This window comes from Vespula pensylvanica, chromosome 24, assembly GCF_014466175.1.
Source record: "Vespula pensylvanica isolate Volc-1 chromosome 24, ASM1446617v1, whole genome shotgun sequence".
Lineage (NCBI taxonomy): Eukaryota > Metazoa > Arthropoda > Insecta > Hymenoptera > Vespidae > Vespula > Vespula pensylvanica.
In genome coordinates, this window is record NC_057708.1 from 2,812,396 (window position 1) to 2,828,483 (window position 16,088).

Here is a 16,088-nt window from a genome sequence, read left to right on the forward strand (position 1 = left end):
CGTGTTTATAGGCGAAAGAATTCGATTTATAAATAGACTACGCATGTTAACAAGTATTCAAAACGTTGACAGTGTTTCATAGTTAAATTAACAGAAATCAGAGTTTTACTATGTAATATGTAAACACAAAATGATATTATGAAAAGGTAAATAATTAAGTAACTGTGAATATAGATTTTAGAGCTGCCGATAATAAGGATCTAACAGAGTACTGTCTTATTCATTTAGGTATATTCTCCGTTTATTTTTATATATACATATATTACACTCCTTTTTCTTAAGCAAAATATTTATCATAACAAGTATTTTTCACCATTACAAGTACAATAATCATGGATAATTAAACAATTCATTAGATGAAATTCAAAAGGAATCGCTCGTATTATTATTCATGTAGTTTCATATACATATATATATGTGTGTGTATATAAATGTGAAGTATATATATGATATATGTACGTATGAATGTCTGATGTATATATATGTGTATATACATATATCATGTAAGAAAATGAATATTACATTCGCGTATTCTCTTTCTTCACTTTTTTGCTCTACATAACGAATATGAATGTATTACATAAGGGCTCGGACTTAACAGTGCGTATCTTCCATAAATCGATGATGATGACGATTATCGGAGAACGGAAATTGGAGGACAATTCGAGACAGAAAATAAATAAATAAACTTACCATTATTATATTTCGATAAACATTTAATTAATATCCAAATCTATTATTTTCGTTTGTAGAAAATTATCTAGATAAATCGAGAAAAAAGTTTACCTTAGAAAATAATTAATTCGATTGTGTTACGTTTGTTTGTCTATCCATGCATGTATGTTCTAACAGCAATATTAATTCACGGATTTAAATCATTCAGAGCTCTCTTTTTTACAAAAGTCGTAAAATCATTCGTTTTATTATACAAACAATAAAGATTCATAAAGTCATAAGCGTTTATCTTTCACGAAGGAGATACGATAACGCTTATTACATAAACCACGTTTCAAAATATTCATAGGTAATAAAAACGAATTTATTGAATAACTTTAAGAGGGGTATGTTTTCCACTGCTTTTTCTAATAAATGCATTCGGTTAAGTGTGACACATGCATTATTATTACAATTACGTTTAATGTTTCGATCTATACATTTATGTACGAAAAAAAAATATCCAATATATTCGTAGTAAATATATAATATGAAAGATATATATATATATATATATATATATATATATATATATATTCGAGTTTTTATCGTACTTTTATCATAGTATTTTTCTTCAAGACTTATTTTATTATTACATTATTATTTTTCATATTATTTATTATTACATTATTAACTCATTATAATTTTTTATCGTAAATATTTGGATAGTTTGTAAGAAATTATGTTTATCTTGTTTAACCTTTAACTCGACCTTAGAGTTTATCATGTCATTAAAACCATTGTACATGTTTTTTGTCTCTCTCTTCTCTCTTCTCTCTCTCTCTCTCTCTCTCTCTCTCTCTCTCTCTCTCTCTCTCTCTCTCTCTCTCTCTCATTCTCTCATTCTCTCATTCTCTCATTTTCTGATTTTCTCTTTGTTTTTTATTCCAAATATAAAAACAAAATTTTGTTTCAGGAAACTTGAAATTTTACTAAGTGCTGTAAACAAATCGTTTTTCATACGATATATTACGTTCTTTTCTATCCAGAAGTTAAAAAGAGTATATTTGTTTGGTAACTCTAATGCAGATAGAACAATACTAATTGAGACATTGGGCACCGATTATCACGAACACTAATAATATCCTTTATCTACTGTAATATAAATTATTAATGTGCGTTATGAAACTTATATGCCGTTAGCATAAAGCGTCTAGCATATTGCTTGGGCAAATACAACAGTGGTGTATGAGAAGATTGATTCGTTTATACCTCTTCATATCGTAGTTTTATATATATACATACATACGAACATACATACATATATATATTTATATATATACGCCTTTTATATGAAATTGATATTTTTTAATAATATGTCAAATTATAAAATTGATTGTCAATGAACACTATTTGAAAGTTCGACGATTTATTATCAATAATATAATATATGTACTTATATATAAAGCACCTGCAGCTTATACGGTCATGCAGAGTGGTGGTGGTGGCGCGTCCTCACACTCGCTGCAAGTTATATAAACGATGCGTGCACGCAGCTCACCGATTACAACTGTATTCGATAGTGCGTTCAGTAGCTAATATCAGTTTACTCTTATAAACTCGATTCTCCATATCTTTTCACTCTTATTTATCATTTACTGAAATATACATTATACGTATCGTAGAAATAACCAAAAAGAAGTGTGTGCACGTGAAAGAGAGAGAAAGAGAAAGAGAAAAAATATTTTAAATATGAATGAGATTTCCATTAACTTGGTCTCTCAACTAAAAAATGCCGGCAAGTTTTGGTACATCGTTAACCCTTTCGAAACAACTTTCGAATTTCCCCATCAGGTGCCTGATTATTATCAGCAGGTAATTTATAATTATTATTGTTATATCGTTTTTCTTTTTTTTTTCAGATTTTAGTCTTTTTTTTTCTTTTTTTTTTATTTCAGGTTTTAGTCGTTTTTTCTTTTTCTCTTTCCTTTTTCCTTCAATTATTGTTATATTAACAAAAGAGAAGCTAAAGCAATATGCAGTTAAATTTGAAAAGTTGTTTTCACATTCGAGAGATAAGTAATTTACTGCTCTTTTATAATTTACGAGGCGACGATGATCGACGTTGATTAGATCTTTTTTAATATCACTTGTTAAATACATTAACTGAATAACATCGATCTCTCCGAAGACATCAATCTATTTATATTGTGTGAATCATATGAAAAAAAAGATACTGATAAAGATATTTTTATAAATATTTAGGTCTGGATACCATTTTTCTTTCTTATCGTATTAGAACAAGTGATATTAACTGCGAAGAATAAGAAAAAATCATTTCGATTGAACGACCAAGTGACGTCGTTCTCTCATTGGATATTTCAAGAGTCTGGCCGGTAAGCATAGGTAATGCTTTCGTTTTTCATTCCGCTTCTTTTATATTAAAATTGTTTACGTGAGAACTAAAAAAAAAAAAAAGATTAAAAAAAATTAGATAAGATAACATCCAACTTCTTACATTTAATGATTATTTATTAATACTGTTAAATATTGATATAGCATTTATATGAATTTTTGTTCTTTCGATTTTTCAGCGTTTTTTTTCGTGGGGCAGAATATTACGCTTATATTAAAATTTATGAAAATTATCATCGATGGAATTTATCATGGAATTCTATTTGGACTTGGTACATCACTGCTTTAGGGGTAGACTTTTGTTATTATTGGGTACACCGTAGTAATCACGGTTAAGTATCTTTCGCGATTTTTATTGAAATAACTGTTACATCTCGCGCACATACACACACACCTATAACCTTGTATATTACATACGTTTTATAGAAGTACATTTTTTGTGGGCTCACCATCAAGTACACCACAGCAGCGAGGAATTCAATCTCGCGGTTGGCCTGCGCCAATCGGTACTGCAACATTGGTGCAATTTTGTGAGTAGAAAAGAAAATATGTACAAGAAATGTCACGGTAACCGATGCGATTATGTGTGCGTATATATCTTAATAAATTTCCAATGACCTTTTGTGAGTATCCTTTTTATTCGTTTCATTCAAAGAAATACCTTTTATTTATTTTTCAGATTTTTTATCTACCTCTTGCTTTCTTCATACCACCATCACATTTCATTGTTCATCATCAATTCAACTTGATTTATCAACTTTGGATACACACGACAATTATTGACGATCTCGGACCGTTAGAATTAATATTTAATACTCCTAAACATCATCGCGTTCATCATGGTAGGTGTTGTAAGCGGTCATTTTTTTGTTGTTGTTCTGGTTGTGAATAATATTGTTCGTATAAATCTCTCGTAAAAAATCTCTGATTTCATATAAATTTTTAATTGATTTTTTTTTACGAGTTTAAAAAGATCCAAGACCGTCTAAATATGTTTATCCCCGTTTTTGGACTTGACATTGTAAAGAACATATATCAAATTATCGTATATACGTAAGAATACTATAACTGAACTGACCTGTCATACAGGATGCAATCTATACTGTTTGGATAAAAATTATGGCGGAGTTCTTATAATCTGGGACAGATTATTCGGGACCTTCATGGAAGAGAAGGATGAAATCATTTACGGCTTAGTAACCAGTCCGCAATCATTCAATCCCTTGTATCTTCAGGTACGAAGTATCCGTCAATGTAATTAGCTGTAAATATGTAATTTTTTTTTTTATTCAATCATATCAGCAATACGTATCTTTAGCTAACTACATATTAAACTACGTAATTATTCCGTTATATAAAATGATGATTGAATTATGCAGATGCAAGTAGCGGATTAACGCATGTAATAATGTAAATATTTGAACGTTCATGAAAAAATTAGAAAAAGAAATACGCATAATTAATATATAATCATTTTGTTCTATAAAATTAAGTGACCCATTTCTTTCTATTTTATTAATAATATTTATGGATTATTTCACGAAACAATATTTTTTTTTATAATCATATTCTATATAATACGTTTTTGCATACTGGTTACATTAATTGCATTTACACAAGTCCAACTGCTTGATTGCACATATACATACATAAATCATACATACATATACACGCGCGCGCACGCGCCACACACACACACACACACGCATCTGGTACTTTTCAATTGAATTATAATTATAGATGTTTTATGCGAAAGCGATGATAAACAAGAGTAAGGGCATGAAATCTTCGGCAGATAAATTGTCCGTCTTGTGGAAAGGTCCTAGTTGGTATCCAGGTGGACCACGTTTGGGCCTTGACAAGTATAAAATAAATGTAAGTTAGTTAATAAATTACGAACAAACGTATTTAAGCATCTATAAAATATACAAGGATTAATGGTGACATTAATTTTCTAAACATATAACAATTAACTAAAATATTATAACGTAAAAGAAAATAAATAAGACGTTAATAAAATAAATAATAAAATCTTACGAAATATTAATTATCAAATGAAATATTTTTTTCTAGGTAACATCTAGAATCAAATATAATGTTCGTATACCAACGTGGCAAACCGTCTATATTATTTTACATTTTTTAATAATTTTTTATAAACATTTGCAGTTGTATAATAATGAAAAACAAGTAAGCGAGATAATTTTAATTTGAATTCGACTTTTTAACAAAAATGTGTAAATTTTGTATGTGTATAAATAATTTTTTTTTTTCAGGATATACATAATTTTTTAGGAATAACAATATTGAATAATATGTTTGCTCTTGTCGCTATTGGATTATTGTTTGATAAGTCACAATATGCTGGATTGGTAGAACTTGTTCGATGTATTGTATATTTATTGTATGAAGACTGTTGTCTTAACGTTCTGATATATTATATTTATATAATATCTTGCTTTATTTGGATCTTTCAAGTTGTAAATCAAATGAAAGCAAATTTTCTGCGATTATGAATTTGTAAGATACATTTAATCAAAAGGAAATAAAAAATCATTGTTACTTATTTAATTTATGAGTTAAATAAAGACGAGATAAGTTTTAATAATTGATAAATAATAATATGTATTGAAAATAATAAATTCAAATTTGAATTGAAAATAATATTAATACAAATAATCAGTTCTTTTTAATATAAAAAAAGTTTATATAGATGAAATTCTCTAAGAGTGATTTATAATTTGGCGCGTGATATTATGATGTCAACTAGCGTCATCTGGAATACCTTAATTTGCTAAAAAGTAAAACATTACAATGTTTACAGTAAATTTATGAAATATTTCCGATAATATTAACATTTATTCAATTATTATTTTTAATAAGTTTAATGATTTCATAAATAACACATATATTAGCTATAAACTACCACAGTCAAATAAAGAAAAAACTATATTGGCAACATTGCAATCACGTTGGCTTTGTCTGAATAAAGGTAAATCCCGCGAAATCGTATCTGGGTGAAATATTGCAGTACAAAGTTACGTAGTTCTCGATCGACTTTAATAATCTTATTTATTTTTTAAAATTAATTGTTTTTTATTGCGCGTATGTTATCATAATAAGCAAAAAGCCGTTTGATAAAAACCGTTAGGCATTAGCATTTAATTAAATAGGACAATAAGGAAAAGGACGTGGTACAAGGTTAGAGCTGTTTTTTTTGTTTGTATCTCATATTTCAGTTCTTACATATTTTCTTTTTTTTTTGCTTCTTTTATATTTGTTAACATGACTTGTTTTATATGAAATAATTGGTAAGACGTAGATATGATATTTAGCATAAAATTATTACAAAAAAAAAAAAAGAAATTTTAGAGGAGACAAATTTTAATAGTTAATATTTAATATTAGGCGTAATTCTCTTCATTTTTCCTATTTTTCCACAAATGTTGCTGTTATGTTTGTAGCATCGTTAATGCAAATCAAGTGAAATATTTATATATATATATATATCTTATGGTTTTATATATAATATATGTATAGTATATAAATTTACATAGCACTTTAGAGACATGAAATGAACATAAAATTCATTGTAATAAAAGGTTTGTTACGTATAAAAATTCTTCGTATAAAGTGGTACATAGATTTATATTTTTCATTAATAAGAACATAGCTTCAAAGTGATCGAAAAGATTATTTAGGTAATGTATATGCAAATATAATGTATGGTTTTTAAATTTCAAGTAATTTAAACTAAACCAATAAAAGTTTAAAGTAAATCAATAAATTCATGCTAATGGGTAATAATAATAGTAATAATAATAATAATAATAATAATAATCATCATCATCATAATCATAATAATCATAATTATAATCATACTAATTATAATTAGAACAACAACAACAACAACAATAATAATAATAATAATAATAATAATAATAATAATAATAATAATAATGTTCCTTTCAAAAAGATTTATACTATTATATATGCTGGCCTTTAAAAAATGCTTCCTGTCTATTCTTGTAATATCTAATTTTGTAAATTCTAAATATTACATTTGCATATAAAATTTCCTATTTAAATCTTAAGTATTTTCTTGCTTATGAGTATTCACAGAAAATAGCGTTATAATGTATTATAACCCACAAAAATTTACAAATTATAATATAAATTGAAAGATATGTAAAATTTATCAAATATTTTTGAAGAGAAAGTTATATGATAATATCATATAATTAAGACATTTTTATAACTTATCATTTAGATACGCTCTTACTATAATACAAGATAAAGATATAAGTAGCACGTAAAATATAAATTCATAAACGCAACATATGTCAAAAGTTTAAACAGTTTTTTGTAAAACAATTCAGCACTTTTTAAAAACAGTACGTTATGAATTATTAATATGTCATTACATATTTAATATTAAACAAGCAAGCATCTTTCACTCTCCTATCTCATTTGCACAACAACATTATATTCTGAATATTGTAACTATCTTATTTAAGCATATTAATACAAATATTTTTAGAAGATGCTACAAAAACAAACATAAATACAATGTTTTATATATCCACAATGCACAAGTTCTGTAGTATATTACTCTTGATATCATGTTTTACATGTAAAGCTTCTTGAATTATTTTGTAGTATATTTATGAAGTCGTGTGAAATTCATCATCATAGTCCTCTATCTGTAATGAATCAATACGCATATATATTAAAGTTATGTAGTACTAATTTGAATATAATTTTTTCGAAGTACTAATACATATGATTAATTATAATGCAAAATATATAAGTTTAGCTAATTATAAAAGTATACATACCTATATGGATCATATTTTTTTTTATGTTTTACTACTTGGTGGCAATTTTGTTGTATCTTGTTTAGCAATATTTGTTTCCGTTGACGAACTTTGTCCTACAGAGTTATCAACTGCTGGTCTTTCAGAACGATTATTACTTTCTTCTTGTATTTCATTATCAGGTTGTTCAATAATAGGTACGTCCAAAGAGTCTGATGACATACGTCTTCCATTGCTAAATTGTTCTGCTACGTCAAGTTGAGCGTCTCTAGTATCCCTGACATTATTCAATGAGTCAGAACTTAAAGATGGGAAATCTAATGTTGTTTTCATTTCTAAAGAATCTGAACTTTGACATAAGGGATGTTTTTTATCCGCATTATCTTCCAATTCTAATGAATCTGTACTTGTCTCCATGATATTTGTATCTTTGGCACGTTGGATATCCTCAGCTTCTGTTACCACTGGTACAATAGCTTCTGAACCAGTTTTTTCAATATCCGTAATTTCTATTTGTGAAATATCTTCTGTAGTATCATCCTGTCGGTCTAATCTCTCTACGTTAGACTGAGCTATACGTATAATCTCATCAATTTCCTTTATTCTTTTCTCATAGTCATCCGAGCCAGAAGTGCTTGGATTAATCGAGCCCGTCGCACTAATTTCCGATTTACGTTGAAGACTTTCCATTTTGTATCTATTTTCAGGACTTTCATGTTCTAAAAGATCTTCTTCCTCCCTAGCACGAAGTTCAATTAAGTGAGCTTCTCGACAAGCTCTTTCTAGCCCTTCAAAATCTTTTAACGAAGACAGAGAAATATCATCTCCATGACCAGATCGACCAGTCATATACCTTCTTGGAAGACTCCCATTATTAATAGAATCTTGAGAACCACATTGCAATCTTTTCGAGTTTTCTGCCGCTACGGCACTCTCCAGATGTTCGAATTCCTGCAACGAACTGAGGGATACAGTATCGTGATCCGAAGGTTTAGTGAAGTATTTTTTACCAGCTAGAACATCATAATCCGGAGTACTACCAAAACTACCACGCATGCTACCAACACTTCCTATTGACTCTTTGTGACTTCCTAAACTTCCAAATCGACTACTACCAGCCTCGAAATCAGTAATCTCTTCTTCTTTGATATCTTCTAAGGGACCACGATCGTATTCAATATCGTAGACTCTTGCGTCCGCATGAAATTGCATCTCAATCCATTTCTTACCAGTTTCGTACGGTTCCTCGTCCGAATAAGATTGAGAATATTGATCGTCGTTGGATGCTTGAGGTGGACTTTCTTCGGATTCAAAGTCGAACAGTTCATTGTTCCGCGAGGTTTGACTCGTGGATACTTGAGAGTCTTCTTTATTCTCGGTAATTAAGTTCTCCAAGTCTCGATCATATTGTTTACTACTAACTTGAGGTATTGCGGTAATACGTATACTTTTACCTTCAGAATCAAATTCTTCTGCTTCACGTCCAACTTCTTCGATCACAACAAAGTCATCTATAATGTCAGGCTTATCGACTAGTTCAAAAGAATCACTACCCGGTGATTCGGATCGTTCGGATTTTGCTTTTTCTATAACTGTATCAAGAGACAGTCCGGAGGTCGAAGATGTAGACATGCTTGCTTGCTGTATTATCGAGCGCGCTGATGTTTGCATCACCGTTTCAGTACTCTCATCCGCTGTAACACTTATCCCAGATTTCGGTTCCAAAGAATCTGGTTCCATACTTGGCATTTCGAGCGACTCGTCCGATGGTTTATCATCAATTTCTGTTCCCACTGTAGTTTTCAATGTAGTTTCTTCAGCAGGTATCTCAGTTGTTGACGTCGTTACTTGGGTCGAGATTACCTGGGTGGATACGCTTTGAACGCCGTCTTCCGTAACCCTAGCCGTCATTATATCTACCGATTGCACGGCACCAGGTGTTACAACAAAAGCAGACGTCGCAAAATCGACTCCCTTCGTGTCTTGCTCCAAAATAGGCTCATCTAAATCCGTATCGAGAGCGGCGTTATCGTCCATGATCTGTTGAAATATCATCTCCGACGATCGCTTCATTCGACAAGGTATGTTGCTATCGATTTTGTCCATCGCATCGTCCATAGGTATATCGCTTCCAGAGGAATCGGATTCGGCATGTTCTTCGTCAAACGCACGTTCCAAATCTTCGTGTTCTTCGCCCTTGTCAGCATCCGCTTCAGATGCTACCAATGTTTCTGATAACTCGCTGGTACTATCGATACTACCAAGATGGCCTGAACTAAACGAACTTAAAGATTTCATAGATTCGCGAGAACTTAATGTACTCACGGCAGTTTGATATTCTTGAGAAGTTGGCCTTGAGGTGGTGGAGTGTTCAACGGACATCATCGCTGTCTCATACTCGGAAGTTGTTCCCGATGGTGGCATCGTAGCGGACTGGAGGGCTTCTACATCGGAAGAACTTGGTCTACTTCCACTGCCAATTTCGTAGTCGCAAGATTGATAGTTGCTACTCTCGCCCGAACTGGAACCAGGATCGACCTCACTTTCGGAAGTAACTTTTTTCGATGCCCGTGCAGGTTTATGTCGTCTCCTTGGTACTGGTTGAGGTGGATGCAAGGAGGAGGAACTCTCGTCTTTGTACTCTACGTCTGAGCATGATCTGCTGGCTGGTACGGGACTAGGACGCGTATCGTCGTCTTCTTTACTCTCTTCATGGACGGCAGATAGAGTTTCCGTTTCAGACTTGTCTAGCTCCATCTCAATATCCATACATACCTTTTCTTTGTCCATTTCGTCGCCGGATGCTTCGAGCTCGATTTCTTCCGATCCACTTTCCGTAGCTGGAATTTCTTTCTCATCTCTTTTCGATTCATCAGGCTTTTCCTCGCTCGTTATCAACGACTCCGTCTTCATACCTTCGATATCTACGGCGATCTGTTCCAAAGATGGAGGTCTGTATAAAAAGGGTAAATCATTGGGTATAGATTCTGGTTGTAATTTGAATCGAAATTCAGAAGGCGAGTCTTTGATTTGTATTACAGTCTCACTGTTCTCACTGAGTTCTTCTATCAAGTCTTGCCTCGCGGCCTCTAAGGACTCCTTCACCTCCGCTATTTCTTTCTTAACTACTTGATCTAGAACTGTAATTGCATATCGCGTGCTTAAATCAACACCTGGAAGATCGTCTTTCTTTAGTTTAAAGGCACATGTATCGGAAGAAGTTACCGTGCTGGCTCTTGCTGCTTTCTCACGTTTTTCGAAACCTTTCTCAACGTGTCTTTTATAGTCATCGCTAGAAATTTTTATTTTTGTTAGGCTCGGTTCCGTCCATTTTTTCGCGAGATCGTCCACGTGGACAGCCTTATCAACATCATCCTCCAATGTTTCTCCAGCAGCAATATCTTGCGTTTGGGTGTCTTCCAAAAGCTTTACATCTTCCTTCAATGGTTCTGCTACCTCCTCCAAGCTAAGCCCAATTTTGCTCATAGTAGTATCCTTTACTGTATCATCCTCGTATTTCTCTATTAATGGCTCTCCACCGGTCTCTTCGTCTTTCCCAATTTGCTCCGTAACTTCTTCTTTAGTTTCTGATTTTTCTTCAGAGACGGACGTAATTTCTTTAGCAGTGTCAATGCTTTCTTTTTCGGTAGAAATTTCAAGTTGATCGGTAGTTGTCTCGATTTTACTTAATTCCACTAGTTTCATTTCACTTAATTTTATTTTCGCTTCTTCTAAGGATAAAGGTCGCCGTATACTGACAGTTAAATCTTCGGTAGGTGTTTTAGCTTCATATTCACGTTTTAAAGTATCCACTAATTCTTGACAGCTAACTTCTAATTTATTTTCTATTAATTCACTCTCTATGTCTTGATCACTGACAGGGATGACGGTAAACTTTTTTGTTTTAATTACTGTGGTCACCGTTGTATCTCCTGTTGTTACAGATTCCTTGATAGATTCTATAACACTTGGATCTTCTGAAGATTTTGTAGCAGATTCTTGTTCCAAATCAGCTGATTCGCTTTGGGAAGATAATCTTTGCTTCTTTATAGTCGTCTCATATTCCTCTAATTCTTGATTGAAGACCTGCGAAGGTTGTAGGGTCTCAGATATTTCGATTTTCTCATCACCGATCATCCAATTGACTGGCTTTATTTCAAGATCGTGCCTTATTTTTAATCTTGGTGAAACAAGAGGTGGACTTTCGATTTCAAAACTATCAGCTCTTTTTACACTGACTTCGTATTTTTCCGTTGTTGTCGTAGGGATCTGTTCGTGTACCAGGGAGTAGTCAACGTTAATGTCTTCCGATACTGTACTAGGACTAAAAGTCATATCGCGTTCTTGAGCAATCCTTTCCAAAGAATCTACGGCTGCACTTTCGTGCAGGGATGAAATAGTTTTTCCTGTATCTTCAGAAATTTTATATTCGTCCATTTCTAAAGATGGCACATCGACGGAATCTTGTCTCGATTGACTATCGATACCTGGTTCAACGATCTCCAATACTCTAGCTCCAGAAACGTCATATATTCTATCCTTTGGCAAGCTGATATCGTATTGAGGTTCGTATGATTCTCTCTGTAACGATTCAGCTTGCGCGCTAGATCTATCAGAACGTAATTTTTCTGATTGTGGACTCGAAGTTGGCTTGGTAATGTCTTCAAGTTCATTCGTATCAACGTCCATCGTTTCTTCCAACTCTATTTGATCCGATATACTACTTGGACTCATTGTGATGTCTCTCTCAGGTAATCTTGCCTGTGACGAAGATAAAAGGAAGCTTTCGTCTTTATCGTGAATCGAAGACTCTTCGTCCTTCGTTATATCCTCGCTTATACTCATGCTATCTCTGGTAGATCTTTTCTCTTCTTCGTGTATAGACGATCTTAGTTTTGCCGATTCCGCGGTAGAGTCAGTGTCCTTTGTAGATTCTACCAATTCTTCGTCCATTGTCCTCTTCATAATACTTTCGAATTTTTTCGTTAAATCATCAGCTAACTTTTCATGATCCGTTTCCACGCTTTCTTTAATAACTTGCTGTAAATAATTACTGTCAATGATGGCAGCTTTCGGATCTTCCGTTATAGACGATCTTTTTGTTATTTCATTTTCGATCGATTCTATAAGACACTCCACTATTTGCCTAGCCTCTATTTCTTTTGCAGCACGTCGTTGTTTTTCTTCCAAAGTTTCATGGCTCAGGACTTGAGCTTTTTCTTCTGGCTTTCCATCTTTTTCAACGGATACCAACTTCTCTTCTACTTTGCTGCTAGGTATAAAGTGTCTTGCATCGAAACTTTCAACAGTTTCTTTATGCGACTCTCCTTTAGTTACCATTTCCACTTTTCCTAAGTCTTCGAATATTTTAGATGTCACTGGAGGTTCTCCGGTGTCTTCAACTTTCTTTTTTTCAACATCCTCTTTATGTATTCTAACGGCTATATCGATATCACTTTCCTTCAGTCTACTGACTCCAGATTCCTCAGTCATTATACCTTCCTTGTCTTCAAGTTTTTTAGATAATTGTTCCTTCTTGGCTTCGACTCTATTTTTCGAAGCGCTTGCATCGATCGTTTCTTGTCCATCTTGTAAATTTATCGACATCTTTTGAACAGCCGTTTCGTCTACTTTCTTGCTTTTACTTTCCTCTTTTTCTACAGTTTCAGTCGACGATTCCTTTTTCATTTTGGATTCTGATAGTTTCTTACATTCGATTTGTTCTTTTTCTTCGTGCACGATATATTTGTCCGTGCCTTTAGAAATTTCGGAAGATACAACTTCTTTCTTTTCTAACTTACTGGAAGCTTTATGATCGACTTTAGATAGTTTTATTGTATCTTTCTCGCTCATATCCTCGAGCAATTTAAATGCTTTATGTGGATCGGTAAAAGTTTTAGAAAACGTTTGAGTTTCACTCTTGGAAGTTGTTTCTTGGCTGGAGGATTTCTTCTCGGTCACCGTGCAAGTTTCCGTTTCCGTCTTAACGTGATATCCCTTTTTAATATCTTTCTCAAACGATTTAGTTGCAGAAGTATCTATGATACGTTTAGGAATACGAGATTCAAATTCTTTCTTCTTATCCACGGGTGATGTGATGCTAGGCTCTTCCTGTGGTGCGCTCGATTTATCGATTTCTGATTTCTCTAACAAACGTTTCGACTCTGTCGAAGTTTTGCTTCTCGATTCTTTGTGATTTCTATCTTTTTCAACTTTAGCCATCGAAATCGGTATACGCGATTCAAATTCTTTTTTCGTTAGCTTACTATCACTTTCTATCGTGGACTTTTGAAGAGGAATCTTATCCTCTTCTAATTTTTCTTTTTCTAAATCTTCAGTCTTTTCTTTTTGTACTTCCGGAATAAACGCAGTAACTTGATCTTTTTTACTTATTTCGATCTTAGTATCCTCCTTCAACTTTTCCTCCAAATCAGCAGCAGTATAATGTGCTTCGTATAGCACTTTTGGTTCTAAACTAGTTTCAGGAACATTCATTATTTCTGTGGTTACAGGCACATCTTCATCCCCTTCGATCTGAACGGTCTTTGTCACTTTTTCTTGCACTAAGCTTCCATCTTCTTGAACCTTCCATATTATAGTTGTTTCTTCCTTTATAACACGTCTCCCAGTTGACATATCCTTACCCAAACCCTTATCTTGCATTGAAATATCTTCTTTATGCTCCGTCTGTTTTGAATGTATCTGCATCAATTCACTTTCTTTACCTGCAATTTCCATAGAGTGCTTTGGCGATTCCGTCGATGATTCTCCACGTTCCATTAAATATTCTTTTTGAAGTTCCAACTCGTGTTTTTCGACGATTCTGTCTATATGCTCTGGTAATTCTTTCTGATGTATTTCCCTAGCTTCCTCGATCGACCTCTCCAATTGTTCTGGTAAAATTTGTACCAATGTAGCTTTTTCGATGTGTTTTTCCAATTCCTCATATGCTTCTTTTTGAAGTTCCATTTCTTCTTTCCTCTTTGATTCACTTTTCTTCGCATCTTCCTCTTGTTTCTTTTTCAATTCAGTTTCTTTTTTCTTTACTTCTTCTTCTTCTTTCTTCTTTAGTTCCGCTTCCTTCTTCTTTGCTTCTTCCTCTTCTTTTTTCATTTTGGCTTCTTCTTCTTTTTTCTTCTTTGCTTCCTCTTCCTCTTGTTTCTTCTTTAGTTCGACCTCTTTCCTCTTAGTTTCTTCCTCTTCTCTTTTCTTTTTTACTTCTTCTTCTTGTTTTTTTTTCTTTGCCTCTTCTTCTTCTTCTTTTCTCCTCTTTGCTTCCTCTTCCTCTTGTTTCTTCTTTAGTTCAGCCTCTTTCCTCTTAGTTTCTTCCTCTTCTTTGATCCTTTTTGCTTCTTCTAGTTTTTTTTTCTTTGCTTCTTCTTCCTCTTTTCTTCTCTTTGCTTCTTCTTCCTCTTTTTTCCTCTTTGCTTCCTCCTCCTCTTGTTTCTTCTTTATTTCGACCTCTTTTCTTTTCATTTCTTCCTCTTCTTTTTTCTTCTTCAATTCAGCTTCTTTCCTGTTAGCTTCTTCTTCTTCCTTCTTCTTTGCTTCTTCTTCTTCCTTCTTCTTCTTTGCTTCTTCCTCTTCCTTCTTCTTCTTTGCCTCTTCTTCTTCCTTCTTCTTCTTTGCTTCTTCTTCTTCCTTCTTCTTTGCTTCTTCTTCCTTCCTCTTTGCTTCTTCTTCTTCCTTTTTCTTTGCTTCTTCTTCTTCCTTCTTCTTCTTTGCTTCTTCTTCTTCCTTCTTCTTTGCTTCTTCTTCTTCCTTCTTCTTCTTTGCTTCTTCCTCTTCCTTCTTCTTCTTTGCTTCTTCCTCTTCCTTCTTCTTCTTTGCTTCTTCTTCTTCCTTCTTCTTCTTTGCTTCTTCTTCTTCCTCCTTCTTCTTTGCTTCTTCCTCTTCCTTCTTCTTCTTTGCTTCTTCTTCCTTCTTCTTTGCTTCTTCTTCTTCCTTCTTCTTCTTGGCTTCTTCTTCTTCCTTCTTCTTTGCCTCTTCTTCTTCCTTTTTCTTCTTCAATTCAGCCTCTTTCCTCTTAGCTTCTTCTTCCTTCTTCTTTGCTTCTTCTTCTTCCTTTTTCTTCTTCAATTCAGCTTGTTTTCTTCTCGCTTCCTCTTCCTCTTGTTTCTTTCTCAATTCAGCCTCTTTCCTTTTTGTTTCTTCTTCTTCTTGTTTCTTCTTTAGTTCGGCTTCTTTCTTCTTCGCTTCTTC

General features: G+C 33.0%; 2 protein-coding genes across 6 annotated transcripts in view; one reads left to right on the forward strand and one right to left on the reverse strand.

The window, feature by feature from the left end:
• The first annotated feature begins 6 nt into the window (after positions 1-6).
• Positions 7-5,640, forward strand: LOC122636949 (alkylglycerol monooxygenase-like). 5 transcript variants are annotated; one of them, XM_043828663.1, is made up of 11 exons: positions 7-228; positions 1,744-2,529; positions 2,613-2,729; positions 2,920-3,050; positions 3,249-3,400; positions 3,496-3,599; positions 3,749-3,911; positions 4,159-4,304; positions 4,810-4,944; positions 5,143-5,259; positions 5,346-5,640. In XM_043828663.1, the coding sequence occupies exons 3-11, from the start codon at positions 2,691-2,693 to the stop codon at positions 5,583-5,585; spliced, it is 1,227 nt and encodes a 408-aa protein (XP_043684598.1). In that variant the 5' UTR covers positions 7-228; positions 1,744-2,529; positions 2,613-2,690; the 3' UTR covers positions 5,586-5,640. The 5 variants fall into 5 exon arrangements, with proteins under 5 accessions (XP_043684598.1, XP_043684599.1, XP_043684596.1 ...); XM_043828661.1 differs by lacking the exon at positions 2,613-2,729 and having other exon boundaries at positions 9-228; positions 1,744-2,236; positions 2,340-2,529; XM_043828664.1 differs by lacking the exons at positions 2,613-2,729; positions 2,920-3,050 and having other exon boundaries at positions 8-228; positions 1,744-2,236; positions 2,340-2,529.
• A 1,895-nt stretch (positions 5,641-7,535) lies between these two features.
• The window catches only part of LOC122637087 (ankyrin-2-like), a 27,201-nt gene continuing 18,648 nt past the window's right edge, over positions 7,536-16,088 (reverse strand). The window contains exons 28-29 of the mRNA XM_043828964.1: positions 7,908-14,933; positions 7,536-7,772 (exon numbers count right to left, since the gene is read on the reverse strand). Of these exons, the coding sequence (XP_043684899.1) occupies positions 7,929-14,933 (7,005 nt within the window). The 3' untranslated portion in view covers positions 7,536-7,772; positions 7,908-7,928. The remainder of the gene's footprint in view (positions 7,773-7,907; positions 14,934-16,088) is intronic.